The sequence below is a fragment of the Trichophyton rubrum genome (genome assembly GCF_000151425.1).
Source record: "Trichophyton rubrum CBS 118892 genomic scaffold supercont2.2, whole genome shotgun sequence".
Lineage (NCBI taxonomy): Eukaryota > Fungi > Ascomycota > Eurotiomycetes > Onygenales > Arthrodermataceae > Trichophyton > Trichophyton rubrum.
The window spans coordinates 2232475-2259128 of NW_003456427.1; the positions used below are offsets into that span (position 1 = coordinate 2232475).

Consider the following 26654-nt stretch of genomic DNA (forward strand, 5'->3'; position numbering starts at 1 on the left):
ATATTATAGGTCCAGGAGGTCGTCGTCGTCGTCGTCCCAGCCTCCACGCCGGTTGATGACTATCTTCTTCTTCTCTTCGTTCTCGGCCACGGCGTTGAGGAGGTCCTTGAGCTGGTCTTCTGTTACTTTCTGGCGTAACTGGCCCGACCTGGCGAGCATGATGAGCCTGTTCTCTATGTCTGTGGCGCGGGACTCCTTGACGAGCCTGATGCGGCCCAGCCTGTCTGCGGCTTCGGGGGTGAGGATCTGGCTGAGGATGGACTGGCGGGCTTCAGACTCTTTGTTTCTACTGAAGTTAGACTCTGTATAATACAATATCGTAATATGTGCGCGCGTATGCGTAGGGGGACTACCGCTGATCGTCGTCACCGGAGGGACCGCCCTGCTGCTGGAGCTGGGCCAGGCGGGCTTTTCTGATCTGGTACAGCTAGTTAGTAACTGATAGACAGGCAACAGCAAGAAAACTGACCTCTTCGAGCTCTGCGTCTGCCATGGCTGTGTTGTGGGCGTGGCTTTGGTGGGATGGCGGGGGAGCAGCGAGAGGTCGATATCAAATTTAACCAGCGAGTATAGTTGGTCTTTAGAAGTTGAGTAGAAGTAGGTATTAAATAGAGGGTCTTGGGTCTTATTATTGAGGACTTCTTGCCTGGGTTATCGAGGTTATCAAGCTGTCTGTCTGCTGTAGTGGAATATTTGATATCTTTTGCTGCAGAAGCTTAAATGCAGGTGTTTCAAGTCTATCAAATCTACCACCAACACTGAGTATCTACAGACAGGCACAACAGGCAGATACAGACAGAAGAAGCTTCTCATAGGCTATCTCTCTTGTCTAATAAAGCATCTATGCATGAGAAATGCCAACTAGATGGCTGATAAGAGACAGCAGGCCACCAACTACAAGGATAAGCATAAGCAATAATCAATGACAGGAAGATGATCAGCCTGAGACAAAGAGACAAAGAAGAGATAGTAGAAGTAAGTATTCAAAAGTATACTGCTGTAGATGCAGAAGTACCAATCTCTCTCCCTCTCTATATATCCTCATGTCTCTGTCTCTGTCTCTGTCTCCTCCTCCTGTCAACCATCACCACTTCACATCTCTACAACATCCATGACACCATAACATCTCTATGATATCTTATACTTATAGCTCTCATCTGATGACATTAATCATCTATAATTACATCTTATATCTAATAGTTAACTCATCTCGCCTCTTGCCTCACGTGACCTGTCAAAAACCGTCTTCTTCTTTTCTTCTTCGACTTCAACTCCAAACTTCTCCAACTTCAGGTTCTTCCCGCCAGCAACCCAAGTCGAGCCGCGAGCCAGCCAGCAGAAGGCCGAGAGATAAACAGACATTGAGTTACGCTGCTATAGACGAGGGCAGACACTTGTTTCCGACGACCTGAGACGGCGGACTCCCTGGCCCGCCGGCGTGGTGGATCTCCCCAGCCTTCGACCATACGTCAACTTCTCCGCCGTGGCTCAGCAGCTCGAGCTCTAGCTGCTGCTGTTGTTTACCAGCTGCTCTCGCGCTTGTCCTGCCATCCGACGGGCAGCCCTAGCACCGTTTACTCTGCGGCCGCGAGATTGAACAGACTGGATACCGGGCTGCTGGCGCCGCCTTGCCGCCATGTTGCGTGTCTAGCAGGCCATCTCGATCCTGCTCACCACTAGCGCCCACCCGACAGCCCCTGCTCGCCCACGATACGAGCCGCCAGTCCGCAGGCTGGCAAGCAGCCCAACCGCCATGGCAGAGTTCGTCCTTCCAGCCTCTCAACCGTCTCATTCGCTCTCTTATCTTCTCACGGACTTTTTTACCCTGATTCTGATTCTGCATGGTTTTTCCGGCATCCATTGACTGACAACCAACAAAACAACAGATTCATTGCTTACGGGCTGCACCCGGACCGGTCCTCGAAGAAGCTCGTCTCGCGCGCAAAATCTTCAAATGCCCTCACCGAGATGGCTGCCGCTGTTGCCCAGGGCCCGTCTTCTGTCCGTCGACCCAAGGACAGAGACAGAGAGAGAGACCGAGACCGAGAGAAGCCAGAAAACTCATTGTCGACCCTGCGAGATCCTCGAGTAGCTAGCACCTCAGACCTGTCTCGCACCAGGTCGGCGTCGACCGCCTCACACCACCCGGACCTCAGCAACGAGGTCGCCAATCTCAGTGACAAGCTTATCCAGGCCATCAACCACCAGACCTTACTCGATGACAGCCTCGCAGTGGCTCGTCAGGAGCTCAAGGAGGAGCGAAAGCGTCGCAGCACCGTCGAGAAGGAGAAGAAGGGCATCGAGACCGAACTCGAGACGCTCACTGCTGCCTTGTTCGAAGAAGCTAACAAGGTAGGTCTTTTTGAATATTCAACTATTAGTTTCTGGTCAATGCTGACGTCTATCTAGATGGTAGCGGCTGCAAAGCAAGAGAGAGAAGTAGTCGAGCGGAAAAACGAACAGCTACGAGCCCAGATCAAAGATACAGAGCTGTTGCTGGCCTCGCACCAGGAACAGCTGGCCGAGCTCAAGTCCGTCATCGAGCAGATGAACAGCAGACACGACGACCAGGACACCGCTACAACAGCCACCTCCATCAGCTCACCCTCGGATCCCTACCCTGACCAGCCTACCCCCAACAATGGCAATGGCAACAACCACAACATCAACCGTCTCTTCGAAGCCATGAACCTCTCTCCCGTCACGCCTGGTTCAGACGATATCCCCCCTGCTCCTCCAACAAGCTTCTCTCACCTGCTCAAACCCGTCTGTCGAACAGACATTCTCGCCTACGAAGACTTTAACACCCTTTTGCAGCTCTCTCGCTCCCGACCGCCCAGCCGCGTCGGCAGCGGCTCCTACAGCGGCCTCAACGTCATGAACCTAGCTAACCTCACCTCTTCCCGTCCCAAATCCACCACCCACACCCCCACAAACTCTCAGGACACCAACCACAATGGCAGCAGCAGCAGCAATGTCAACACCGGCAGTCCAGCAGCAGCCAGCTCGTCCGTTGCTTCGTCCCCTTCCACATCTCACGGCGGCATCTCTTCCTCTCCCCGAGAAAACATCACTTCCTCCATGCAGCTCAAGGAAACCCGCTTCTACAAACGCATTCTCGCAGAGGACATTGAGCCCACGCTCCGTCTCGACATGGCACCAGGCATATCTTGGCTCACTCGCCGCTCCGTCATGAGCAGTCTCGTCGAGGGTGAACTCATCATCGAACCCATCCCTACTAACACCTCATCAGCCAATTCGGCTACAGACTTGCCATCTCCCCCATCAACACCCTCAAGTATGTCGAGTACATCCACACCCTGTGCACTGTGCGGTGATAGACGGACGACAGTCAACCCGCGCACCCACCGTTTTCGTACTTCGAGCTCCGACTCGGCCCCCAAACATGCTTTGTGCTTGTTATGTTTAGAAAAGATGCGGGCTTGCTGTGAGTTTGTGGGATATCTAAGACTGGTTGTCGATGGACATGTTAGGACCAGTGGGGATGGGGAGGCAGAGATCAAGGAGCGGGAGAGGGAGGCTTGGGAGGAAACCGTGCGGTTGAGAGAGAGGATCTTCTGGGCTAGGATCGGTGGTGGTGTCGTCCCGGCTTTTATCTCTGGTAAGAAGGCAGAAGACGACAGCGCGAAGGAGAAGGAGAAGATTGAACAGTCTGATGATGCGCCGCTTGTCATCAAGGATATCACTGTTACTTCTCCAGTGGATGCTAAGGAGACACCTGTATCGACGCCGACGAAACCAGAGGCGGAAACAGAGACTACAGAACAGCTGGCTTCAAGTATATCCACGCCCACTCCGACGCCTACTCCGGCACCCGCTGCTGAAACAGAACCAGCAACAACACCAGAACAGCCAACAGCACCAGCAGATACTCCATCCACATCTACACTCTCAGCACCAACAACAGCTACTATCACTACTCGCAGCCTCTCCCTCTCTCCATCACGGTACAGATCTCGCTCTCCGTCTCCCTCTCCCAAGCCGGCTCCATCTTCAAGACCAGCAACTGCAACACTACCCACACCTACCTCTACCTCCCAGACTCCAAGAACAGTCCTACGCCGTCTGAGATCTGTACCACCGCCTTCTTCAACCCCTCCATCCTCATCCACAGTGACTTCACCGGATACCAAATTCCCCAAGGTCATGCCTGTCTCTCTTCGTGCAAGTCTGACCAACGGCACATCTACTACATCTACTCTGTCCACGCCCGACACAGCACCAGCACCAGCAGAAGGCAAGCTCAAGGTGAAGATCCCCGCTGCTTTTTTGCATGATAATTAGCACATCACCATGTCATGACCGATTCACAACATACATGCATAACATGCATGCTACGTACAGCGTTCTGTTCCTAAAAAGTGAATGAACATAAACAAAAGCAAGACGAAAGACCGTTTTTCTACACCAGAAGAAGCTGAGCATCCGTTTTGAAGAAATTGATGATACCCCTTACCGACCTCTTACCAACCGCTTGAGACCACGCCATTCAATTCTATTACATTCTGTTGCATTGCATTCGATTCGATTCTGATTCATTGCCTTTGATTGTTACTGCTATTCTTAATGCTTCATATCGGCCCGTCTGGGCTCGATCTCGCTCGCTATCAACCATTTCCTTTCTCTCATACACAACTTACTTAACATACCGCCCATTAGCCACCGCCATACCACAGGCAGCTGAGGTTCCCCTACCTACCTGCTTCCTTTCTTCTCCTTCTCCCTTCGCGGACTTACTTCATCTTCTTGTTCATCTTTTTTTTTTTTTTTCAATTCGGGAGAGTGTACGTTACGTTTCGTTATTTAGTTGCTTTTTATTCACTTACATAGAAGGGGTCAGTTAGTGGTTAATTGGTTGGTCGGTTGGATGGGTGGACAATTGGTCGGAAAGGTTTAATTAATACTGCAGATAGACGGATGAACTTGAGCTTGAAATGAAGCTGGAGCTGTCATTTAGTTACCCTACGTAGGTAGCAAGCAGATATAAATGAAACGAGCAGAGGTACCTATGTTGCTCCAATTTATTCCTAACGCCGCTAGATAAATAGCTGATAATACATATACGTAAAAATACGACATACCACGTCGTTACCGGCCCATCTTCTCGTGGATCTTCCTTATTTGCTCGTTAATGTTCACCGGCGGCGTGTCGGGTCTGGCTTCCTCGGGGGCTGGCTGCGGCTGCACAGGCGGTGGCTTCTGGATAGGCGGTTGAGGCAGCTCGTGCATGGCAGGCGGCTTGTAGGCGCTGACGCCGGTGCTAGCACTGCTTGGCCTGGAAATGCTAGCGCCCACGCTCACGCCCGGCGCAGGTGCGGGTGCAGGTGTCATACCAGGGGGTGCTACGCCCGGGGGCAGCGGAATTGTCCCTGGTGCTCCGGGGGGTAGGTCAGGTACTGTGCCTGGGGCATGAACATGCATTTGCGGTTGAGGATGCGCAGGCATAGGCTGCGAGAACGAGCGCTGCTGAACAGGCACGTTCATATTCACGGGCACCCCGTTCGGACCAACAGCCACTCTCTTGCGTCTGCCTTCTTCGTCCTCTTCGTTTGTGGTGGCAGACGACCCGGCGACGCCAGACAACATTGGATCAAACACGTCGCTTCGTTGACTGGCCAGACGCTTAAGGTTATTAGCTACGTCGACAGTCGAAAGGTTGGTGCTAGCGAATCGGGCCTCGGCCTTCGCGCGCTGTTCCTTCCAGCGAGGATCCTGTAGCTCAATGCGCATATGCTGCTCCATTTCTGCAATGGGGATTTGCTGTCTGCAATTGGGACATATGGATGTAGGCTGGTTGGCGTTGGAGAGATGTTTGGCTTGTGCACGAGGGACGTAGTCTGATCGAATGCGCATGGGCGGTTGGCCGGGTAGGGGCGAGGGTGAGGGATTGGCGCGTACCCGGTCCCGAGCGGGATGTTGATCGGGTATTGCTGCTGCCGGTACTGGCGCTGCTGGGGGTGCGGGAGGAGTGGGAGATACGGTTGCTGGCATGGGGGCGGGTGAGAGAGAGGCGGAAGTTACTGCTGTTGAAGGGAAAGGGGACGGTGACGGTGCTTGCGGTTGTATAGGGCCAGTGGATACGGGACGTTGTGGTTGTAGGATCGGGAGAGAGGGTTGATGTGATATATCTGATGTAGCGTTGTAGTATGTCGTTGAGTCGTCTTCGGTAGGCATGGCTTCTTCTATTCGTCTGTCATGCGGCTGTAGGGAAATCATCGCTTTCTGCTCCAGGGAAGCCGTTTGTAGGTCGTTCAGCGATGTAGGCGGCGGTAGTTCGCTCTGGTCGTCTGCCTCTGTGAACAGCACCGTCTCAACCACCACGAAATCATGCCAGTCGATCTGCGCATAGGCCACCTTCTCTTCTTCCTCCTCCTCTTCCTTTTGCAGCTTCTGCATCTCCTGGTACTTCACCCACTCTGCCCGCTGCTTTGCGCGCCCAAGAACGTTGTATTTGTTCGTCACATTCTCTCGCAGGTCTGCCAGCCGCTGTTCTTCTGTGACGGCACTCTCACGTCCCTCAACCTGTAGCAGCTCCCGGTACTGGTCCACTAGCCTGGTGAAAAACTGATATAAACTGTGTTGCGGCCGAAGAAAGTCGAACTGGAAGTTTCTCGTCTCGCGCTGGGATAGAGACGTCATGAATGATTTCCCTCTCTTTGCCACGAACAGTGCCGTCAGCTTGACTACCTCCAGATCCAGTGCGTTGATATTGGGCATCCGGGCCGAGAACTGGAACTCCGGCGGCGGTTTGGGGGCGTTTGACTCTTCTTCCTTCTTAGCTGGTGCTGCCTCTCCGACGCGCCCGGCAGACACATCCGTCCCTCTACCGGCCTTGATCTCACTCAGTCTCCATGCGTAAAACGGGGCATAGGCGTCATTCGGGTTTAGGAAGCAGAACTTGGTGTTGTTCTTCTCTTTTTCCCTCACTCGGTCTATCAATCATCAGTATCTCAATCCCAATGCAGCTGTATCGTTATACCGCCCTACCTTCAAAAACATGTCCGTTACGCGCAACGAAGCCCGCGGTCTTCTCAACAATGACTATTCCCACAGTCAGCATCTGCATCTCATGTAGAATAGCTCCTCTTCAGCCTACCTTTGATGTCCTTTGGTGGCAAGATAACGCCCTCTGGCGGCTTGTTCACCTCGTCCGGCAGCTCTGACGGCGTACCAGAAGCCTCGTTCACTGCCGACGGCGCCATCTCGCTCTTCTGCCCGTAATCCCGTTCTCTGCCGCCTGCGTGTCGGCCTTCCGGTCTCCTTTGCAGTTTGGTTGTTTCAGCTTCGTCGTTGTTCTCCAGCTTTTTTTTTGGTAGCTTTCAATTTCAACGTCGCTGATTACATAAGCACCCCTTTTCTTCTTCCCGCCGACCGCAAAGCAGGAAAAAAAAGAACACCCTCCAACTTCATCCTCGACTCCTTCTGCAGCCTCAGCCCTTCACGACCTTCTCGCTGTCGTTTCTGCTCCTTCGAGACGGCTGCGTGGACTTCTTCCCTTTTTCTTCTTCGCTTTTGACTGTGTCGACCCTTTTCTTCTGCTTCTTGACCCTCGCTTGCGTTATCTACTTCTACTTCAGCCTCCCTTGGCGTCTACTTATCGTCTCTTTTAATCAATGTGGCCCGTTTAGCAGCTCGTCCAACGCACTCTTCTCCGACGACTCGCAGTTCCTCTCTCGCTCTTTATTCTGCTTCGTTATATACTTTAATCCGTGATAATGGCGTCCAAGGCCTCGAATGCCGGTCTGGAGGCAAAGACGCCCAGCAAAAGTCGCTCGAAGAGCCGTTCGAAGAGCAGATCCCCTGGCCCCAAGGGCGCCTCCAAGCAGTCGAAAACCCACGATTACCGCTCCGATGGCGTCAAGGACTACGATGTCCTCAACCTGCCCGTCTCAGACTACAAGATAATGCTCGTCATCACTGCAATTGCAACGGTGGTGCGGCTGTTCAGGATCTACCAGCCTTCCAGCGTCGTCTTTGACGAGGTCCAGTAAGTTCCGCCGCCTCCCCTGCCATAGCTGACCCCCAATTGGAAGGCTAATTGGATATCTATAGCTTCGGAGGCTTCGCTACCAAGTATATCAAGGGCAAATTCTTCATGGACGTCCACCCGCCGCTAGCTAAACTGCTTATCACCCTCGCTGGTCACCTCGCCGGGTTCAAGGGAGATTTTGACTTTAAGGAAATTGGCAAGGATTATCTAGAACCTGGTGTTCCCTACGTTGCCATGCGCATGCTTCCTGCTATCATGGGTATAATGACCGTCCCTACCATGTTTCTTACTCTGAAAGCAACTGGCTGTCGGACTTCAACCGCCTCGTTTGGTGCTCTCCTGGTCACCTTTGGTGAGTTTTGTCACCCTAACCTCGAACATGTGGAATTCCAATTCTAACAACTACTAGAAAACGCACTCGTCACCCAGTCGCGCTTCATTCTTTTGGACTCTCCTCTGATCATCTTCACTGCCTTGACCGTCCTCTCTTTCGTCTCGTTCTCCAACCAGCACGAACAAGGCCCACCAAAGGCCTTTGGATGCTCTTGGTGGTTCTGGCTGGTGGCATCTGGACTATTCCTGGGAGCAACTGCTAGTGTGAAATGGGTTGGTCTCTTCACGATTGCGTGGGTTGGATCATTGACTCTCATCCAACTATGGGTTCTTCTCGGTGATTCAAAGACCGTTACTCCAGTAAGCTTTCACACCAACGTTAACCAAACATATTTCAACGCATACTAATGTTCTTATAGCACCTCTGGTTTAAACATTTCTTTGCTCGTGCCCTCTGCTTGATTGTTATCCCTGTTGGCCTCTACATGGCCATGTTCGGAATTCACTTCCTCTGTCTCCGAAACCCCGGTGAAGGTGACGGTTTCATGTCATCCGAATTCCAAGCAACTCTCAACTCAAAGGGCATGGGTGATACTCCTGTCGATGTTGTCTTTGGCTCTAGGGTATCTATCAGACACCACAATACACAGGGAGGCTACCTCCACTCGCACAGCCACATGTATCCAGGCGGAAGCAAGCAGCAACAAATCACCCTTTACCCCCACAAGGATGACAACAACATCTTCATTCTCGAGAACCAGACCCAGCCTCTAGGACCATATGGCCAGGTCCCCGGACCACGGGCCTGGGATAACATCACTACCGAACACATCATGGACGGCGACACCATCAGGCTCTACCACATGGCTACTGACAGACGCCTTCACTCTCATGACGTTCGTCCTCCGGTTACCGAAGCCGATTGGCAGCAGGAAGTCTCCGCGTACGGCTACGAAGGATTCGAGGGAGACGCCAATGACCTCTTCCGCGTGGAAATTGTCCCTTCCATGTCTGACGGAGCGGAGGCAAAGAAGAGGCTGAGGACGATCCAGACCAAGTTCAAGCTTGTGCATGTTATGACTGGCTGTGTTTTGTTCTCCCATAAAGTGAAACTGCCAGAATGGGGCTTTGACCAACAAGAGGTTACCTGTGCCAAGGGTGGTTCCCTACCCAACAGCATCTGGTACATTGAACAGAACAGCCAGCCCGCTCTCCCTGATGACGTTGAGAAAGTGAACTACAAGATTCCAAACTTCTTCGCCAAATTCTGGGAACTTCACAAAGTCATGTGGAGGACAAACGCTGGCCTCGTCGATTCTCATGCTTGGGACTCACGTCCACCATCCTGGCCCATCCTGTCCCGTGGTATCAACTTCTGGGGCAGACACCACCGCCACGTTTACCTCATTGGCAACCCAGTTATCTGGTGGACTTCTACCGCCGCAGTTGTCATTTGGGTCGTCTTCAAGGGTATCGCCGTTCTTCGATGGCAGCGTGGTTTCAAGGACTACAACCATGTCCACTTCAAGCGCTTTGATTACGAGATTGGCCAGACTCTTCTCGGTTGGGCTCTTCACTACTTCCCATTCTACCTCATGGCCCGACAGCTTTTCCTCCACCACTATCTCCCGGCTCTGTACTTCGCCATCCTGGCATTCTGTCAGATCTACGACTTTGTGGCTAACAGATTTAACAAGCCATCCATCTTTGGCAAATTATTCACTGTTGCGTTCTTGTCTCTTAGCGTTGCTGCTTTCTGCATCCTTTCACCACTGGCGTACGGCAACCCTTGGACCAAAGGCATGTGCCAGAAGACCAAGTTGATCTCTACATGGGACTTTGACTGCAACCTTTTCCATAATGACGTAAGTGTTCCAACATGGAAGGCTCCCCAACGTGGTCGTGGTTGAATTGAGTTACTGACTTGGAGTCAGCTATCCCAATATGCTATCCCTGAAGTTATCAACACTTCGGAAGCCGCTCCTACTTCCATCGCAGCCCCACCCGTACAGCAGGAACAACAACAGGGAGGACAACAGCAGGAGCAGCAACCTGAACAGCAGGCGAACCAAGTTCCTGTCCAGCCCGAATCGCCACAACAGCCACCGGCAGTGGACCCAGATCTTCGTAAAGTTCGTGAAGTCGAATACCGCGATTCAGAGGGCAACATCCTTAGCGAGGAACAAGTCAAAGCCCTCCAGGAACAGGGAGAAATATCCTTTGAAACTCGCTATGAGACTCGCACTAGACTAATCGACAACGAAGGCCGAGAACTCCCCAAGGAAGCTATTATCGCCCCTGAACACCCAGACGTGCAGGGCGCCAACCCAGAAACCGTTGCTAAGGACGAACTAAAGGCTCCAGCGAACAAGCCTGCTGAGGTCAAGGGAGAGAACGAGTCCCCCAAAAAGAAAGAAAATAAGCCAAAGCCCGCCAGCGAGGCTAAGGCTGCTACAAACTAATTGGCTCTCTACGATATTTAATGGGTTTTTCATTCTTGTCCAGTGTCTTTTCCTGTATTATATTAATTGTTATCCCGTTATGGCCTGCTTGTTGCGAAGATTATGTCTTTCAGGTGTTTTTTAGTTCATGGCTTCGCCAAAAAAGAGAATTAGATTAAATAACTAGAATGCCAACTCTGGATGTCAATACTGTGGTGTTGTCCCCAAGGATCCAGCCGTTGCCCTTAAGAGCTCGAAATATGATTGTTAATATCATTGCCTCAATTGGCCCACAGTAAGCTAGTTACTAATGTCGTACGATATATATACCCCGTAGCAGTGATAAACATATGAAACCAATGATTGAATTAAACTGGATTTTACACAATTGAGATCTAAAGGGTAATTGTGAGAGACTAACCAAACATATCAAGGAAAGGCCAGGAATTGATACAAGGAATGATGTGATGCTGCTTGGGCAGCAGCGACAAGAGGGAGGTAGTAACGGAGACAAGATGTTACAATTGTAGGAATATGTACAGGAGTCTCGATGCTGCAATTAATTCCTAGCATGGTATCAAATCCACCCTTGACGGCATAGGCAAAGAGCCTGGAATTTGATTTAGAGATCCTTTCCATACTTGTTGAATCGTTCGTGGAGGTCCTATCCGATAAGTCAGTATTAAAACAAGTATCGTACAGCGGGGTATGACCATGCACATACAGCTGGGAGGGTCACATTTGGAATGATGACCTCGTTCAAAGCACTGGGGGCCTCCTTGAGGGGCTTGGTCTTGTCTCCGTGAGGGTGGTACCTGTACTTGAAGTTGCCCTTGCTTTCGGAATCCTTCTCGTCGGTCTCCCATGGCATAGCGCCGCTCTCGCCAACACGGACGTTGCTCTCGGAGCTAACGCTGGTAGGAGAGCTGCCTAGATACCAGCCGACAATTCCAAAAGCACCGGCCATAACAGTGAGAAGGACCTAATAATTTCGTGCAACACCACCACCGATCAGCTTCATATATCGCATGAAAAGGGAGTTCAGGACAAGGACCGCATCAATTGCAGTCCCCACACGCTTGTCGACGTACATAGAGCTCGGGATCCCTTTTGGCGCCCTTGTCGAGGCCGGCCTCAGCGGCCTTGGAGGAGGCATGTCGTCGGATTGGCTGTGGCGTGACGAGTCTTCGGACAGGCTGCTGGCGCAGGACGGCCCGGCGGGCCATGATGGCAGAGAGAGAGGACATGGTGAGGCAAATCTTGACCAACACTGCTGTCAATTGCCTTGATCTGGGCGAGTCTCGGTCGTCTTCGGCAGGCTTTGCGTCTTTTGATATATCTCGATGTCGTTCAAGGAACTTCGACTTTTGGTTGTTCTTTTCCGCTTCCGACGGTTTGTTTTAGATGGTCACGTGATAGATGAGTCAGCTGTGATCACATGATGAATCTTGAAATTAAAGGAGAAACCAAAAAAAAAGAGAGAGACGGAGAGTCGACGATTTGAGGACAACAAACGAGCGAGACGGAGAGACGAAGACGGAGAGAGGACGAAGAGAAGCGAAGACGAGACTGATTCCGGCTGTGTCGGACGCCGTGTTGAGACTCTAGGCCGCTGCTTCATCTGGTTCCTGCCCTCACGCCCTGCTCGATACAAAAAAGCTCCAGCCTTCTCCCCAGTCAACAAACAAATAGATGGGAGCTTGAAACCTGCTATATATATTAATATATCGACGTGATAATGCGTTGATACTATTGATTCTGGATAAAATAGCACGGATCAATCGCGACAATGACTCCATCTGAAACGAATCCCGAAGATTCGAGCTCCCGTGCCCCGGGTCCTGCACCCCAGACTGCTGCTCAGTCTGCAGTCAACATACCCTCCCCAATCACCGGACCCGTATCTGAAGACGGGCAGCAGACTCAGCATTCGGCGACATGGTCACAGTCTGGCCCGATGCCGTCTCATCGAGGGCCTCCACCCACGCGGAGCCCAAAGCTGAATGCCCGGCCGCCCAGCGCGCAGAGCAAGATGAGCAAAACCCACGTCTCCTCTCTCACCTCCCAGGCCTTCTTTCGACCCATGAGCTCGCAGAGATTACAGGCACAGCGTGGTGGGAGACCTACAACGACGGCAACCAGTACCACTGGATTTGAAGACAACCAGAGTGATGTGGCCAGCCAGGCGCGCAGGAGTATGGTATCAAACACGACGGCACATCTAGATAACGATATCCGGCCACCAACAAGAGGAACAGAGTTTACGGATCCAGTACTGCCTGACAGGCTGATGACAAATACCAGTCCCTCAGGACATACGACGATTCGCAGCCTGGGAGACAACGTCAGGCTGCTACAGGATAGATCTCAGAGATCGTCTACTCCTGTCCAGGTGAACTTGGGGGAGAACTATACCAACCCAACTGCGTCACACGAGCTGCCTTCCAAGTCACCTATCTCATTTCCATCTGGACTTCTCGGTGGGAATGCATCTGAGGCTACCATACGCCGTTGTGACCAGAGAAGTCACACAAGACTCGCCTCTAATGCAACGTCTATCCCTGAGCCTGAGCCTGAAAAGGTTGAGGTGAAACCGGTCGTGGAAAGGGGAAAGAACTATCAATACTTTACTGGGAATACTGCATTTTTCGGTGGCGGCAGGTTCCAAAATACTCGTGATAGACCGATTAACATTGTTACTGGATTCTTGATCGTCCTACCTACAATTCTCTTTTTTGCTTCCTCGTAAGTCCCACACTCCCCCAGGATACTCAGTAACTGACCCTGCTGACATCTATCTCTAGGGCACCTTGGTTGTGGACTAACATGTCAAAAGCAATACCCATTGTCTTTGGATACCTCTTCTACCTTTGCGTCTCGTCTTTTCTTCATGCTTCCTTAGTCGATCCTGGAGTGAGTGATATTCTGACTCGTCATATTACTATTTACACATTACTAACTGACAGCAAATCGATAGATTCTTCCCCGAAATCTTCACATTATACCCCCTTCCGACCCCGATGCTGATCCTCTAGCCCTGGGTCCTCCTACCAGTGACTGGGTTATGATCAAACTAGCTACATCTGAAGTTGCTGCCATGGATGTGCCAGTAAAGTACTGCAAGACCTGCAGCATCTGGCGTCCACCGCGTTGCTATCACTGCCGAGTATGCAACAACTGCGTTGAAACTCTGGACCATCACTGTGTCTGGCTCAACAATTGCGTTGGACGCCGAAATTACCGTTACTTCTTCTCCTTCGTTGCTACATGCACTGTACTCGCCGTCTTCCTTTTCTCTGCTAGTCTTGCTCATGTCCTTGGCTACATGAAGATGGAAGGTGTCACTTTTGGTGAAGCCATCGATAAGTGGCGTCTTCCCTTTGCCATGGTCGTGTATGGCGGCCTTGCAGCTACGTACCCTGCCGCTCTAGCAGTCTACCATATCTTCTTGATGAGCCGAAGTGAGACCACACGAGAGTACCTGAACTCCCGCAAGTTTAAGAAGGAAGACAGACACCGCCCCTTCACCCAGGGAAGTGCTTTCAGGAACCTGGCTGCTGTCCTTGGAAAGCCTCGAACTCCTAGTTACCTCCAATTTAAGAACTCCCATGTCGAAGGTGACCAGCGATTTGCGACTTTCAAGGTGAACAAGCGACGAAATGACATCGAGGCACAAAACGGCGGCCTTGAGATGCAGCAGGTCGGTAATGGACACCCGACCAGCGGAGCGGCACCGCCACCCTCGTAAACGAGCAAAATGGGCGTAATGCCCAAATTACTTCCGATACCCCGAAACCAATGTCTAACCATGTATTCTACTGCCAGCCGTGTCCTCAGCACCCTTTCATGGATTTATTTCGCTCTGTCTCCTCCAGCCTCTGCTTCTTGTGTACATTTTGGCTCTACCATTTGATCTATCTCCTGACTGATTTATGTTTCTAATACCCCCCTCATGCCCATTTTGACTGGGAATTTGCATTCTCTACGGGCTGCATTCGCGCTATTCTGCGTTTGCTGTCTGATTGCTTGTTTTTTGCTAGATAGACCTGTACCCGTCCTGTCTCTGGGGCGACTCTGGCAGCGTCCTTCATCCAACAATGTCTTACAGAATCCCACCTGCTACGGACAAAAGTTGTGACATGTTTATCATAAGAGAATTAAGCTAGAATTTGAATATATAATGTCTAACTCCTGATTCTTCCTGTCCTGACTCTCGCCCCCTTTTCCCGGAAAGCATTGACTCCAATATAAAATTCACCAGTGGCGCATTTCTTGTCTTCCTGAAACCGCCAAACTTGGACGTAACACGTCTCCGCCCTATATTCATAAGTAATGGACCATGCACTGCGATTATATACCTGCGTCCCCTTGAGAGTCCGCTACTGTTTATAATGCGAGCTGCCCCGGGTCTGCACCTCGCACTCCGTGTATTGTTTACTCTCCCCTGGTCCATGAAAAAGGCTGTCCAACACCCGCGTCGCGCCTTTTGTCCTATCAAACTTCTCTAGGGCTCTTTCACCCTTCTCGCCCGGCGCAGAGCCCGATTATTCCTCAAGAAACAACCGTCGTTTACCCTCTACTCTGCTCTGTGCCAGTTATTCACCAGATACCTTTTAGAACTGATCTAGAAGCTCTCGTTCGGTGGCTGTTTGGCCCGGCGTCCTTTCTTATGCAGCCATGTCGCGTGTCACCAGGGAGTCGACAACATCAACATCTATAACCCCAGACAGCGACTCAACCCTTCATGAATCGACCGGACACACTCTGACACCGGCAACAAGCGTCTCAGAGACCTCAAGCAATGTCGACGTTCCGGTTACAGAGCCCGCTTCTCAGATTTCTCAGACCAAGCCGCCGCAAACGCGTCGCGTAACTCGAGCATCTACCAGGGGCGGAATAGACAACGACACTGAACATAACGGGAATAAGCATAGAGATGGCTTGAGAGAGGATCCATCCGCGTCTATTTCTGAGGGGGGAACTGTTGTTAAGCGTGAGCCGGCCAGAAAAAATGAACGGCGTTCACTAAGGGGGCGGCGTGGTTTACCGGCGGGAGCATTGGAGCCATGCGAAGAAGAGACTACGGCAGAGATACAACTGGAAAACACCAAGAGTAACGCTGAGAATGAGCGTATAAAGGAAGAAACTGGATCGAGGCCACAATCGTCAACAAAGGTTGACCCTGCCCAACCCAGGAGACGGTCTGGTCGACTGACACTCCTGGAGAAAACAAAGACAGTTTTGAACCAGGTTTCTTCCATTCTTGGAAAAAGACAGCGAGATGACAAGGAGTCCTTGAAGTCCAAGTCCAAGGTTGAGGATAGAAGATCCAGTCTACGCTCGCGGACAGTTGTGCGCAAGGAAACCCAGGAAGAGTCTGCTAGCAAGAAGAGACGCGTATCTGAGGATGTCTCTACTTCTCCCAGGAAAGAAAAGAAAGTAGAGGAATCACATTCGTCTGCTCCTGTCCAAACGGCGCCAAAGAGGAAGAAATGGCTCACGCATGGCCTCTACGCAGGACCCAATGCATTTGCTAAACTCGAACTACCAGGACCCCAAAGCAAGCGAAAGGGGACCAGACAAGCTCCGCGTGAACGTGTTCTGTTTCCTATGCCCAAGTACTCTGGAGCTTTATTACTGGAAAAGGGCAGGCCATTTCGATTACCCTATGATATATTCTCCCCCTTGCCTCGCGGCCAGCCTAAGCCAGATGAATGGCGCAAGATAAACAAAAGTAAGCACCGCAACCTACCTCTAAATGGCGACTACCAAACTAATGGGTATAGATATATTTATCGGAGACGCCGCTGGTATCTGGAAAGCTACCATGCCGACTGAACAATCCACTTGTCTCTGTACCCCTGAAATGGGGTGCGAAGAGAACTGCCAGAACCGCCACATGTTCTATGAGTGTGACGAGAATAATTGCAAACTAGGAGAAGACCTCTGCAGGAACCGCAATTTCTCTGAGCTGCGCAAACGGATCAAAACCGGAGGTAAATACAACATTGGAGTTGAAGTCATTAAGACAGAAAGCCGCGGATATGGTGTCCGAAGCAATAGAACTTTTGAACCGAATCAGATCATTGTTGAGTATACCGGAGAAATACTCACTCAGATTGAGGCCCAGCGTCGAATGAAAACGATATATAAGAAAAATGAGGTTCGTCTATCCTAGCTAAGTCAGTTATTCTTTTGGTAACTAACTTCTTTCGACAGTGCTTTTATTTGATGGACTTTGACCAAGATATGATCATTGATGCCACACGGGGCTCAATCGCACGCTTCGTCAATCACTCATGTGAACCTAATTGCAAGATGGAGAAATGGATTGTTGCTGGGAAGCCCAGGATTGCCCTTTTTGCCGGTGATAATGGTATCATGACCGGCGAAGAGCTGACTTATGACTATAACTTTGAGTATGACCACCTTCCCCTTTCCTTTTAGAATTATCCCAGCTAACTTGAAATCCAAGTCCCTACTCCAATAAGAATGTCCAAGAATGCCGCTGCGGCACACCATCTTGCCGTGGGGTTCTAGGACCAAGACCGAAAGGGAAAGACTCCAAGGAGAAATCTACCGCCAAACAGGCTAATACTGGAACCAAGCGTAATTCACAGGGAGTTGCCAATTCGCCAGCTTCTAAGAAACAGAAAACCACCAAGCAGTCCTCTGTCAAAACTGGTCTGAAGCGGGTAGCCTCTAAAGCCTCCCAAGGCATAAAGTCCCAAGCTAAGTCGATAAGGGTACCCAAGAAGAGAGTGGGTGTTCAATTCAATAAATCTGCAAAGACTAGGACTACGGCTGCTGCGGATGTCTCATTCAAATCTGTTTCCCGTTCTTCAAGAACCAGCAGACAAGCCGCATCAAGCACCAAGCTTCGGATGCCATCTAGGTCGCGGGTTAGGCTTGCAAAGACTGCTGTTCCAACTGCCCTAAAGGGTAGAGGTGGACGTAGAACATCTACCAGGTCTTGATGACTGATTGTTTGATTGATTTCTAGCGTGCTTTGGCGTTCTCTAATTTTCTTGTTACCGCTGTCAATTAGCGGTTCTGTTTAAGCCAACTTTTGCCATAGTCATAATTCGTTTTCAGCTAGTTTATGAGCGTTATTGAGGTTAGAAATATTTCAACATATGTACTATTATTTAAACTACAGCAATCTTGGTACTTCAATTAGAAAGGCCTGCTATAACCTTGAACTTTGAGCGCAAATGGGATATAGTGTTCACTCCGTAGAGTACGCTGCATGAAATTAATAAACGCCAATCCAGTCAGACCAAAGCCATATCAACGAACACTAAACGAATAAACGTGCTCTACGGATAACGACGATCACTCCAATGGGAGCTCAAACCCCAACCAAGAATTTAGGATAAGCAAGAAATGCCAATCCGAAATAGAGTACATTAACCAGTCATCTCAACGTCCTTGTCCTTATCATCTTCCTTGTTTTCTTCCTCTTTAGCAGGGGATGCTTCAGGCTTCGTATCGGTATCATCTTCCTTCTTTTCTATAGTAGTGGCAGCCGTTTCTGACGTCTCTTCACGTTTATCTTGCACTGTAGCATCTGGATCCTTACCCAGGCTTGCCTCCAGGCTTCCTAGCAGATCAACCTCACCGTCTTCGAATCGAACAGGTCCACTAGACGTAGGCTCGGGCTTGCTGTCTGCGGTTGTTTCAGGGGGTGGAGGAGAAGAGCTGGGGCCAGCCGGCTCTTCGGCTGCAGGTTCACCGGGGCCTGTAGTGGGTGTAGATACAGGTATAGTCTCGGAAAGTGGATTTGATGTGTGTGCATCAGGAGTTTGGGGTTTGGATTCTGCTTCGGTGGTGCTCGGCGGGATAGTCGGTAGTGAAACTTGCTCTTCCTTGGCGGGTGCCGGGGGGCTAGCTGTCTTTTCGGGAGCAGGTTGATGATGTGTTTCATCCTCAGCTGTGTCCATCTTATTGTCAAGGTTTTCCGGGAGAGGCGCTACTGGGGACGCAGCTTTTGCATCTTCTGCCGCAGACACTGGGGGAGCGCTAATTTTAGGTTGCTCAACGGTCTCGGGGTCTGCCTGCTGCGCTTCGATGGGAGGTACAGCTTCATTTGAAGGTTCAGTGGAAGCAGGAGCCAAAGGAGGCTCCTCAGTGGGCGACTTCGAAGGTTGTTCAGAGGTAGAATTTGTGAGGATGGGTAGATCTGGAGATTTTGAGATGGTTTGAGGAGGTTCTGATGGTGTCGGTTCTAGAGATTCCTTCTCAACAGTAGGCGGTTGTTGTGGTATATCCTGCGGTTCTGACGGGACGTCACCAGCTGGAGTCATGTTATTCTCATCAACAGGGCCGTCAGCCGTTGGAGTGGGTTTGGAATCAGTTGCAGTCTCATCCTCCTCCTCGCTCTCATCGCCTTCTTCCTCATCTTCCTCTTCGTCTTCTGGCACAGATACTGTTCCAGAAGGTATAGCGCCCCCATTTTCTGAAACGGAAGGATTGGCAGGGCCTTCAGCTCCTGGGGCCTCTTGCTGTCCATTCCCATCGCCAGAAGCAAACATGACCTTCTTCCTGCTCTTTGCTTTGCCGGCCTTTAGTTTCCGCTTCCCCTTGTTCACTTTGGGTATAACTGCACTGCCTTCGGCGGTGGCAACAACGACACCATCCTGGTTCACCACGCCGATATCCGCAACGACAGTTCCGGGAGCTGGCTCAACATTGACGACCTTTGCGTCTGGATTCTCAGCTATGACCTGGGCTTCTTGGATGATCTCTCCTTCGACCTGATACCCCTCCGGTACCCAAGCTTCGTATATTGATATGACGCCAGTTGTAGGATCTATCTTCTTGAATTTTGTCTTGCGCATTGGGGTCGACGAGCCAGCCGCCGTGGCTGCGTTTGACTGGGCTCCAGCTCCATACAAGGACGGCAGCCCAGCTCTCCTGGGAGCTAAGAATTCCACCTCTGGAAGCTCAACTGTTCTGGGTAAAGCGGTCCACTTCATAGCTGCAAACGTCCGCTCGTCAACCGTTGGCTCTACCACAGTATCATCATCGTCCTTTTGTTCAAGTTCCTCGGGCTCGGGATCCTTGCGGACAGGTCGTATGTAGGTGCACCCAGCTCTAGCAGCGCGAAGGAGCGCACGACTGACAGGAGTCAAGAGGTTGCTGTCCCTAGGCATTGGCAGTTCTGGCAGACTCTGAGAGTCTACTATGCTTGTCTCTTCTTCTGTTGACTTCGGCTCCTGCGAGACGGTGGTGAGTTGGCGGGCCCAGCGGCGGACAGGCAGTCCCTCGAAGACATCGTGGTCGACTGGGCCCGATCGATGGGAGCGAGATGATCGATTCTATATAATAATCAGTACTAATACAAGCAAACAATCCACTGCTAGTGGGTGAATAATAGAATGCGCGCGCAAGAAATACAGGCTTGACGCGCCAGGGATTTTGCCGCCAGCCACCCGCCAAAACCGCCGTAACCGGGATAACTGGACGGTAACGCAGTGTGTTTGTAGAGGTGTAGGAGCACTTACGAGGCCCATCCTGCTTCTGTCGCTTGCGCTGGTGAATTCTTCTGCCAAAAGACCGAGATTCGCAGCTGGAAATTCGGTTTTCAGCGTCAAGTTTGCGATGAAGTTGAGATGCTTAGTCATCAGCTTATTAAGACAATATTTTTCAATGGCGCCGCAAAAGGCGGAGGAAGAAAGACAGCAAGAAACGGGCAGAGACGCAGCATTAAATCTATATTCTACATGGTCCTCCAGTGGGTAAAGAGAGTATCTGTCCCTGAAACAGCGTCCGTAACAGTCCTAGTCCATTTCCCTAGCTATTGGTATCTAGTTTGACCTGGAGAGGGAAGTCAGCAGCAGCTTTTACGGCAGTATGGAATCCGGCTATCAAGAACGACCTACCCAGAGTCATTCTGTCTGACTATGCTGCCGTGATCTCCGGTTTCTTTGCCCTAGAGGATGTTAAGTCCAATTGTAACTGGTAGACATTGACCCAAGTCTTCAACGTACCGTCTTCTGTCCTTCTACAACTAGCCTGTCGAGCTGGTAGAACTGACTTATCACTGTTTGTCTCTGTAAAGCATGTATCATTAGCCAGTGCTCCGGCGATCTGATAGAGATGGAAGCCAACAAAAGAGGTAGCTACCTTCATCATCTGCAGATTGGCCAACCCCTTCTGCATCAACTCTTGTATCTTCCGCTCCTCGGTCTCATGCTGGTGCTCTCTGAACGCATCGATGGTGCGTCTTCGTGCGTACTCTCGGAAGTTGTAAGCGGAGAATTGGTTTGCCTGACGGAGGAGAGACCGGAACTGTATAGTTCAAGCCTTCTTGTTAGCAATATGCACCTTGAGGCACATAGTTGTTATAATAGGACAGCCACGGGGAACGTACGAGTGATCGCGCCTGAAAGGCAGAGTTGCTGCTCACTGACTGTACAGACATGCTGAATATATGTCTCTAAGAGCTGTTTTGATGCCGAAAGACCTGGTTGCGGCCTAATATCTGTCTGCCTGCTGCGGTGAAAAGCTCCCGGCCAAAGGCTACTCCGGGGGAAAAGCAGCGACAGCAACAGCAAAGATGGGCGCTGGCGAGCAGTATCGATCGTGTCCCCTCTTTGACTGCGGACTTGCTATCGGATGCATATCTTTTGAAGCAGCAGACCGCCGAGCCGCATGAACGAAGACTCGTTTACGAAGACACGGAAGAAATCAAAACGGGCATCGGAGATAAGCTTGGTCCGCGGCGTTGCTGGGCGAGAGCGGCAGAGACAGGGGGAGGGTATCGAGCGGCGGACGCAGTGTCGTCGCTGAATAGATCGAGGCTGAGTTGGTATTCGCTATATACAGGGCCGGGCGACGGCGAGCAGTTGAAAAGCCGGTAGGCTGCAGAGGCGTCTTTTGATGAAGCCGGAAAAAAAAGCTGAAAGTTGAAGCTGGTCGAGTTTGGGCTTGCTGGTGCTTACGTAAGATCTCGAAGTTGAGGTCGAAGTTGAAGACGAGGAAGACGCAGAAGAAACAACATGTGTGAGTCGCTGTTGAGACACAGAAGAAAGATAGAGTGATCAGTCGGCGGGTGGGAGAAGATGGAAGAGACGCTGCCGACACCGCCCGCGACTCCGGCTGACGGTCGAGAGGCTCGCTCGGAAGCTGAGCTCGTCCAGGCCATTGACGAGCTGCTGGAGCGATACCTCCATCTGCTGGACGAGCAGCAGAAGCTCCAGGAAGCCATAGGAAGGCAGTTTGCAAGCGTACGACGGTCTATTTTCTTGTTGGCTTACAGCTTGTTTATTGACTGACCTGGCTAGGGCTTTTTCTCTCTTGCTCGAGCGAACCATGCATGTCCTCCCGGCCGGCGCTATGGGGAAGACTACTACGACGAACGGATGAAAGCAACCAGACAGGTGTATGTTGGGACACGAAGACAAGCCAGAGTTAATGACGAAGACATCAAGGTTGACAAGACGGCACTAGAGAAATTACAATGACCGCTCCCACAGACGGGTTGCATGCGTCTCTGGACGAGTCCTCCGCCCCCGCATTCAAGACAGTGACTATCGAAACGAAGCCCGACTCTAGCAGAGACAAAGACGCCAAAGAAGGCACAGACAAGCCGTCTGAAGACGAGGACGAGGACCATGCACAGACACCGACAGAGACAGAGACAAAGGAGGCAAAGACAAAGACTAAGAGCAAGGGCAAGACCACGTCCAACCCGCTGCACTGGTTCGGGATTCTGGTGCCTCCTCCGTTGAGGAACGCCCAGGAGGCTTTCGTTGGTGCTGTGGCTGACCCGATTCCAGCGCTAGCGGGTGTTGTCAGTGAGATGAGAGAGGTCGAGCACAAGGTTGAAGGTTTGCGACAGCTGCTCCGCATAAAATAGCTAAATGATACGTCAGAGATTGTTGCCTGAGCGTTTGTTTACATTTTCCCCCTTTCGTCCGTGACAGGCGGATCTAGATGGCTTCAGCACTCGATGAATCAACATCTTGTTCTAACCAGATGACTGGAATTCTATGTCTAAAAACTAGTAGTATCCAAGCTAAGGAGGACAAAGCTGGGGGTAAGAAGCTCCGCGCTGGCGGGCCATTAGAATTAAAAAAACGGTGTATGGGGAAATATAAGGATGCCTAACCGTCAAGCAATCAATGCTTGCGAGTGTTTTATGTTTGATGCAAAGGGGTAAAACCGAGTAATAAAAAAGAATAGCAGCCAAATAAGCAGAAGAGTAACGAAATGATCAAGTAAGAATGGGGAATTTGATAGATGCAAAAGTGCAACAAGTGCTGGTATAAAGAACGATGCCAAAACGAACCAAACAAACGGGTATGCAGAACAAAAGAAACAGAGCAAGAATGTAGGGATATCGAGTATCAGGTATCAAAGTAGCGAGTAGCGAGTATCAGAATGGATGTCAGTTATCAGTCTCAATGGACTGGCTGAGCAAGAGCCTGCGGCGACTTGTAGGCACTCGGCCAGATGTCTTCGTCGTAGTAGCTGCGCCGGCGGGTGCGTTTCGGGCCTCTGCCCTTGCGGAACGGCGTCACATTCGGGCTGAGCATCTCCCAGACGGCGTCGTCTTCTTCGATGCGAGGAATCGTCCGCGGCGTCATGAAGGCCATGCCGATGCTCGCTGGGCTTGCGGTGCCCCAGCCGCTGTCGACGCGGGGGGCGTCAGTTTCCAGGTCCAGGCGGCGGTTTCTCGTGGGCGTCTTGGGAGCCTTGGGGGTTTCTGCCGTCCCGTTAGCATTCATTCTATACAGATAAACGTGGATGTACTTATATAGTGTTGTAGTTGTAGTTGTAGAGTGTAGATGTGGTGATGTTGTGACTTACTCGGAACTTCAACGTCGGCCTCGACGTCAACCTCAACATCACCAACTCCAGGCGCATTTTGGACGGCTTCAGCTTCAGCCGGCTTGGTCGGCTGCTCTGCCGGCCGCTCTTCGCAGACCCGGCGGGCTTTTGCTCGTCGCTCTGCCTCCACTTCGGCCGCAATATGCTCGTCGTCGACCTTGTCCAGCCAGGCGTGGATGCGCGCTATCGCCAGGGCGTCCTCGTCCTCTGGCTCCGGGGCCACGGCCGCCTTCGACTTCGCCGCGCTGCTCTGCGTGTGGCTATACGTACGGAAATGCGGGATGGGAGCTCTGGCAGTGCGAGGCCGCGGCGCAGAAGCCGACTTGTTCTGGCGTTGCTGCTGGCTCTCGCGGAGCGGCGGCGGCTTCGAGCTGGCTGCAGCCGTGGATGGCGGCTCAAACACCCGTCTCAGAGACGACGATGCTGGCTCGCGCTGGCTCGAGGACGGCGTACGCTGTGCGAACGTGGGGATCTGCTTTCGAGCCCGCTTGGGATGTGACCAGGTTCCCCAGCGCTCTGCTAGGTGGATATATCTACCAGTCAGCTGCGTGCTGCATATACATACATATCTTTCACATGGACAACACAACGAACGAGAGACCAGGTTGGCTCCATCTCGGCCGTGAAGAACAGCCGGCGTGTGGACATGGTTTGACAGGAAGGGATGGGAAGTTTGGTTCACAATGTACCTTTACCGTGGACCGCCTGCGAACCGTTCATGGTTGACTGGCTACGTTTGGGAGCTGTCTGAAGCTTGCTGGACATCGACGGGATCGCTGGCTCGGGCATGGATAGTGCTTCTTCGTTCAATGGTTCAATCCAAGCCTATGTTCTCGATGGCCCAGAATAAACAGGAGGTTTGTACATTCGGTTTATTTAGTTATATCAACAAACCACCAGGCCGACTCTTCCGGACCCAAGGATGGACAATTTCTTTTTGACCGACGGCTTTCTGAACGGCTCTGAAACGGCTTTAACGACGGTATCTATGTATGGAAGGCAGCAAAAATTTTCTTCAAACAAACGATTATTTTCTTTTGGACGCTGGACTGAGGATGGATTGGCCGGAGGGGTCTTTGGGGACGTGCCTGCTACCGGAGCAAGTCACTCGCTTTTTTCTCAACCAGCAAATATGCAAAAGAAACAACGACTGGAGACAAATGATGAGAGCGGAAACGAAAAATGAACGTGCGTGTGTACGGCGTTTTTGGATTCTCTGGTGGTTCGCGGAGATTCAGCAATAATAATAATAAAACGAGAGCAGGCAAAACGATGGTCTAAACAGCAAAGAAAGAGAAAGAAGAAGAAGAGAGAAAAGGAAAAAAGGAATGGAACGAGTTTGCCATCGAAGATATACTCAAAAGGTGTCCCTCAAAGAGAGGAAGAAAGGAGAAGAGACGAAAAAAGAACTGGTGATGGCGGTCCTTTAGTGTCTTAATCCACTATCCAGCTCCCTAGGCAACGGGAGCTTAGCTGCGTATAATGCGCTGATAGTTGGGGCCTGGACGTGTAACAGCTCTGCTACTGTTACTGTCTAGGAAAAATATAAGTACACCGGAGATGATGGTATTTCCGGGTCGCCAGCAAACTGTCCGGTTTTTTCTCCATTAATATATTCGAGTTGAGGAGCTCCCCTTTTTCCGGGCTCCCTCGCCCTGTTCTCCAACGTCGTCGCTACGGCAGCGTCCCCCGTTGTCTACCTGGCAACGACCCGACCCCCCCGGATTTAATCTTACACGCCAGAATATATGGCCGAGCTCGGGAGGCCCAGGACGAGCCAGAGGCCGCCAGGGTTCATGGGTGGTTCATGTCTCGTTCTTCCGACTGTTCGACCAGTTCATGAGGAATCGACAGATCTGATTGCAAAAATGCGTTCGACGGCTGCTATTTAAACACATATCCCTAGCCTCCCCTGGTTAGGACCATACAGGGTGATACTACTAGACTCTGCCTGCCCTCGGACGCAGGAAATATGCATATGCACTCTTGTTTCGGTGAGTCGGCGTTGGTCCGTATTCGAGCAAACTCTGAGGCATCGAAGCAGTGGAGATCGGCCTCATCCTCGTCTTCTGCTGCTGCTGCTGCTGCTTCGGCCTGTTTTTCTTTTTTGCATTTTTTGCCATTTGATATGATATTCCTTTTTCCTTGGGCTCTTTTCCATGGCAGGTCGGAACCGAATTTAACAGGACAGGACTAGCTTCGATCTTGCATTCTCGCATTCATCCCATCCACAGATGACTTCGGGTTGAACACTCGTTACACCCACCTTCTCCTCCCTTACCGCGTGGTGCCGCGGCTTAAACATGGGTGCAGAGGGTGGTGGATGGTGGATGGATCGAGTGGATGCAGCCCGAGGGAGGTTGAATTCGGCGGTGCATCCCCCGTCCTTGCCCGTTGTCAGCCCTGGTCGGCTGCTGTTTCAGAACCAAATGAGGCCTCTCGATGATATCGATGCCATGCCCTGATGGGACTTGAGACGCCCTAGGACACTTACCCAGGAACCCCAGGCAAAGGCCGGCTAACATGGCTAACATGGTTATGGTTAATCATTTTCCCCTTCAAACCGACCGCTTGCTTCAGAAGAGTTCTTCTTCTCTCTTCTCTTTCTCCCTTTCTCCTTCTTCTTTAACCACCTCATCCTCTGCTTGAGGTAGATTCTCTTCTCCTCTTTTTTTTCCCACCTGCTCAGCTTTCTTTCTCTCTCTTCTCCAGTTACGGGCCAGCGGCTCCTCCGGGGATTCGGGGCTGCGTGTTTGTTCGCGGATATCAACCTGTGGTTGATTTGCTTTGACTGGCTCTCCTACTCGCGCTGGCAGGGCAACTCGCAATCCTATTCCTTTGCTCCTTCACCACTGGGCCAATCTTGCTGGTATCCCGGCCACTATCCAGCGTCTTATTATTACTTTGCTTACCTCTCCATTGGGGACTAGGGTACAGTTGTCTGGCCTGTGGCCGGTATCCAATAACCCCCCCACCGCTCCAGAAAAATAACTGCGATCTAAAGACGTGACGGGACTTTTATCTCGCTGTTT

At 51.3% G+C, this 26654-nt stretch overlaps 11 protein-coding genes across 12 annotated transcripts; 5 read left to right on the plus strand and 6 right to left on the minus strand.

Annotated features, from left to right (window-relative positions):
- Window positions 1–3: 3 nt before the first annotated feature.
- TERG_02434 (uncharacterized protein) lies at window positions 4–493 on the minus strand (the record flags this gene model as incomplete). Its single annotated transcript, XM_003237671.1, has 3 exons — window positions 4–286; window positions 354–418; window positions 470–493. The coding sequence occupies 3 exons, from the start codon at window positions 491–493 to the stop codon at window positions 4–6; spliced, it is 372 nt and encodes a 123-aa protein (XP_003237719.1).
- Window positions 494–2289: 1796 nt separating this feature from the next.
- Window positions 2290–4749, plus strand: TERG_02435 (uncharacterized protein). Its single transcript, XM_047747915.1, has one exon. It carries the CDS (start codon window positions 2410–2412, stop codon window positions 4303–4305), a length of 1896 nt encoding a protein of 631 aa, XP_047603884.1. The 5' UTR covers window positions 2290–2409; the 3' UTR covers window positions 4306–4749.
- Window positions 4750–4821: 72 nt separating this feature from the next.
- TERG_02436 (uncharacterized protein) lies at window positions 4822–7282 on the minus strand. Its single transcript, XM_003237673.2, has 3 exons — window positions 7118–7282; window positions 7009–7062; window positions 4822–6953 (listed from the first exon to the last, which is right to left on the minus strand). The coding sequence occupies exons 1-3, from the start codon at window positions 7221–7223 to the stop codon at window positions 5110–5112; spliced, it is 2004 nt and encodes a 667-aa protein (XP_003237721.1). The 5' UTR covers window positions 7224–7282; the 3' UTR covers window positions 4822–5109.
- Window positions 7283–8829: 1547 nt separating this feature from the next.
- TERG_02437 (uncharacterized protein) lies at window positions 8830–10806 on the plus strand (the record flags this gene model as incomplete). The annotated part of the gene is made up of 2 exons (XM_003237674.2): window positions 8830–10209; window positions 10279–10806. 2 exons carry the CDS (start codon window positions 8830–8832, stop codon window positions 10804–10806), a joined length of 1908 nt encoding a protein of 635 aa, XP_003237722.2.
- Window positions 10807–11407: 601 nt separating this feature from the next.
- Window positions 11408–12032, minus strand: TERG_02438 (uncharacterized protein; the record flags this gene model as incomplete). Of its 2 annotated transcripts, XM_003237675.1 has the most annotated exons (3): window positions 11408–11449; window positions 11510–11767; window positions 11877–12032. In XM_003237675.1, 3 exons carry the CDS (start codon window positions 12030–12032, stop codon window positions 11408–11410), a joined length of 456 nt encoding a protein of 151 aa, XP_003237723.1. The 2 variants fall into 2 exon arrangements, with proteins under 2 accessions (XP_003237723.1, XP_047603885.1); XM_047747916.1 differs by lacking the exon at window positions 11408–11449 and having other exon boundaries at window positions 11468–11767.
- A 542-nt stretch (window positions 12033–12574) lies between these two features.
- On the plus strand, window positions 12575–14533 carry TERG_02439 (uncharacterized protein; the record flags this gene model as incomplete). Its single annotated transcript, XM_003237676.1, has 3 exons — window positions 12575–13530; window positions 13590–13698; window positions 13763–14533. 3 exons carry the CDS (start codon window positions 12575–12577, stop codon window positions 14531–14533), a joined length of 1836 nt encoding a protein of 611 aa, XP_003237724.1.
- A 911-nt stretch (window positions 14534–15444) lies between these two features.
- TERG_02440 (uncharacterized protein) lies at window positions 15445–17762 on the plus strand (the record flags this gene model as incomplete). Its single annotated transcript, XM_003237677.2, has 4 exons — window positions 15445–16519; window positions 16572–16948; window positions 17005–17204; window positions 17261–17762. Exons 1-4 carry the CDS (start codon window positions 15463–15465, stop codon window positions 17760–17762), a joined length of 2136 nt encoding a protein of 711 aa, XP_003237725.1. The 5' UTR covers window positions 15445–15462.
- Window positions 17763–18194: 432 nt separating this feature from the next.
- TERG_02441 (uncharacterized protein) lies at window positions 18195–20411 on the minus strand (the record flags this gene model as incomplete). Its single annotated transcript, XM_003237678.1, has 2 exons — window positions 18195–20105; window positions 20292–20411. 2 exons carry the CDS (start codon window positions 20409–20411, stop codon window positions 18195–18197), a joined length of 2031 nt encoding a protein of 676 aa, XP_003237726.1.
- Window positions 20412–20594: 183 nt separating this feature from the next.
- On the minus strand, window positions 20595–21211 carry TERG_02442 (uncharacterized protein; the record flags this gene model as incomplete). The annotated part of the gene is made up of 5 exons (XM_047747917.1): window positions 20595–20604; window positions 20670–20719; window positions 20778–20840; window positions 20914–21078; window positions 21161–21211. The coding sequence occupies 5 exons, from the start codon at window positions 21209–21211 to the stop codon at window positions 20595–20597; spliced, it is 339 nt and encodes a 112-aa protein (XP_047603886.1).
- Window positions 21212–21816: 605 nt separating this feature from the next.
- On the plus strand, window positions 21817–23417 carry TERG_02443 (uncharacterized protein). Its single transcript, XM_003237680.2, has 3 exons — window positions 21817–22016; window positions 22074–22171; window positions 22240–23417. The coding sequence occupies exons 1-3, from the start codon at window positions 21852–21854 to the stop codon at window positions 22646–22648; spliced, it is 672 nt and encodes a 223-aa protein (XP_003237728.1). The 5' UTR covers window positions 21817–21851; the 3' UTR covers window positions 22649–23417.
- Window positions 23193–24745, minus strand: TERG_02444 (uncharacterized protein; the record flags this gene model as incomplete). Its single annotated transcript, XM_047747918.1, has 3 exons — window positions 24188–24745; window positions 23602–24155; window positions 23193–23497 (listed from the first exon to the last, which is right to left on the minus strand). The coding sequence occupies exons 1-3, from the start codon at window positions 24268–24270 to the stop codon at window positions 23193–23195; spliced, it is 942 nt and encodes a 313-aa protein (XP_047603887.1). The 5' UTR covers window positions 24271–24745.
- Window positions 24746–26654: the final 1909 nt, after the last annotated feature.

Excerpts from the sequence above, each read along its gene's own strand:
- TERG_02435 (XM_047747915.1), top strand. The coding sequence starts at position 2,410 with ATGGTAGCGGCTGCAAAGCAAGAGAGAGAAGTAGTCGAGCGGAAAAAC.
- TERG_02436 (XM_003237673.2), bottom strand. The coding sequence starts at position 7,223 with ATGGCGCCGTCGGCAGTGAACGAGGCTTCTGGTACGCCGTCAGAGCTG. Across the intron at positions 7,063-7,117 it reads GCCACCAAAGGACATCAAAG|TCATTGTTGAGAAGACCGCG; the intron begins GTAGGCTGAAGA and ends CTGTGGGAATAG. Across the intron at positions 6,954-7,008 it reads TAACGGACATGTTTTTGAAG|ACCGAGTGAGGGAAAAAGAG; the intron begins GTAGGGCGGTAT and ends GATGATTGATAG.
- TERG_02443 (XM_003237680.2), top strand. The coding sequence starts at position 21,852 with ATGGAAGAGACGCTGCCGACACCGCCCGCGACTCCGGCTGACGGTCGA. Across the intron at positions 22,017-22,073 it reads TAGGAAGGCAGTTTGCAAGC|GGCTTTTTCTCTCTTGCTCG; the intron begins GTACGACGGTCT and ends TGACCTGGCTAG. Across the intron at positions 22,172-22,239 it reads ATGAAAGCAACCAGACAGGT|AGAAATTACAATGACCGCTC; the intron begins GTATGTTGGGAC and ends AGACGGCACTAG.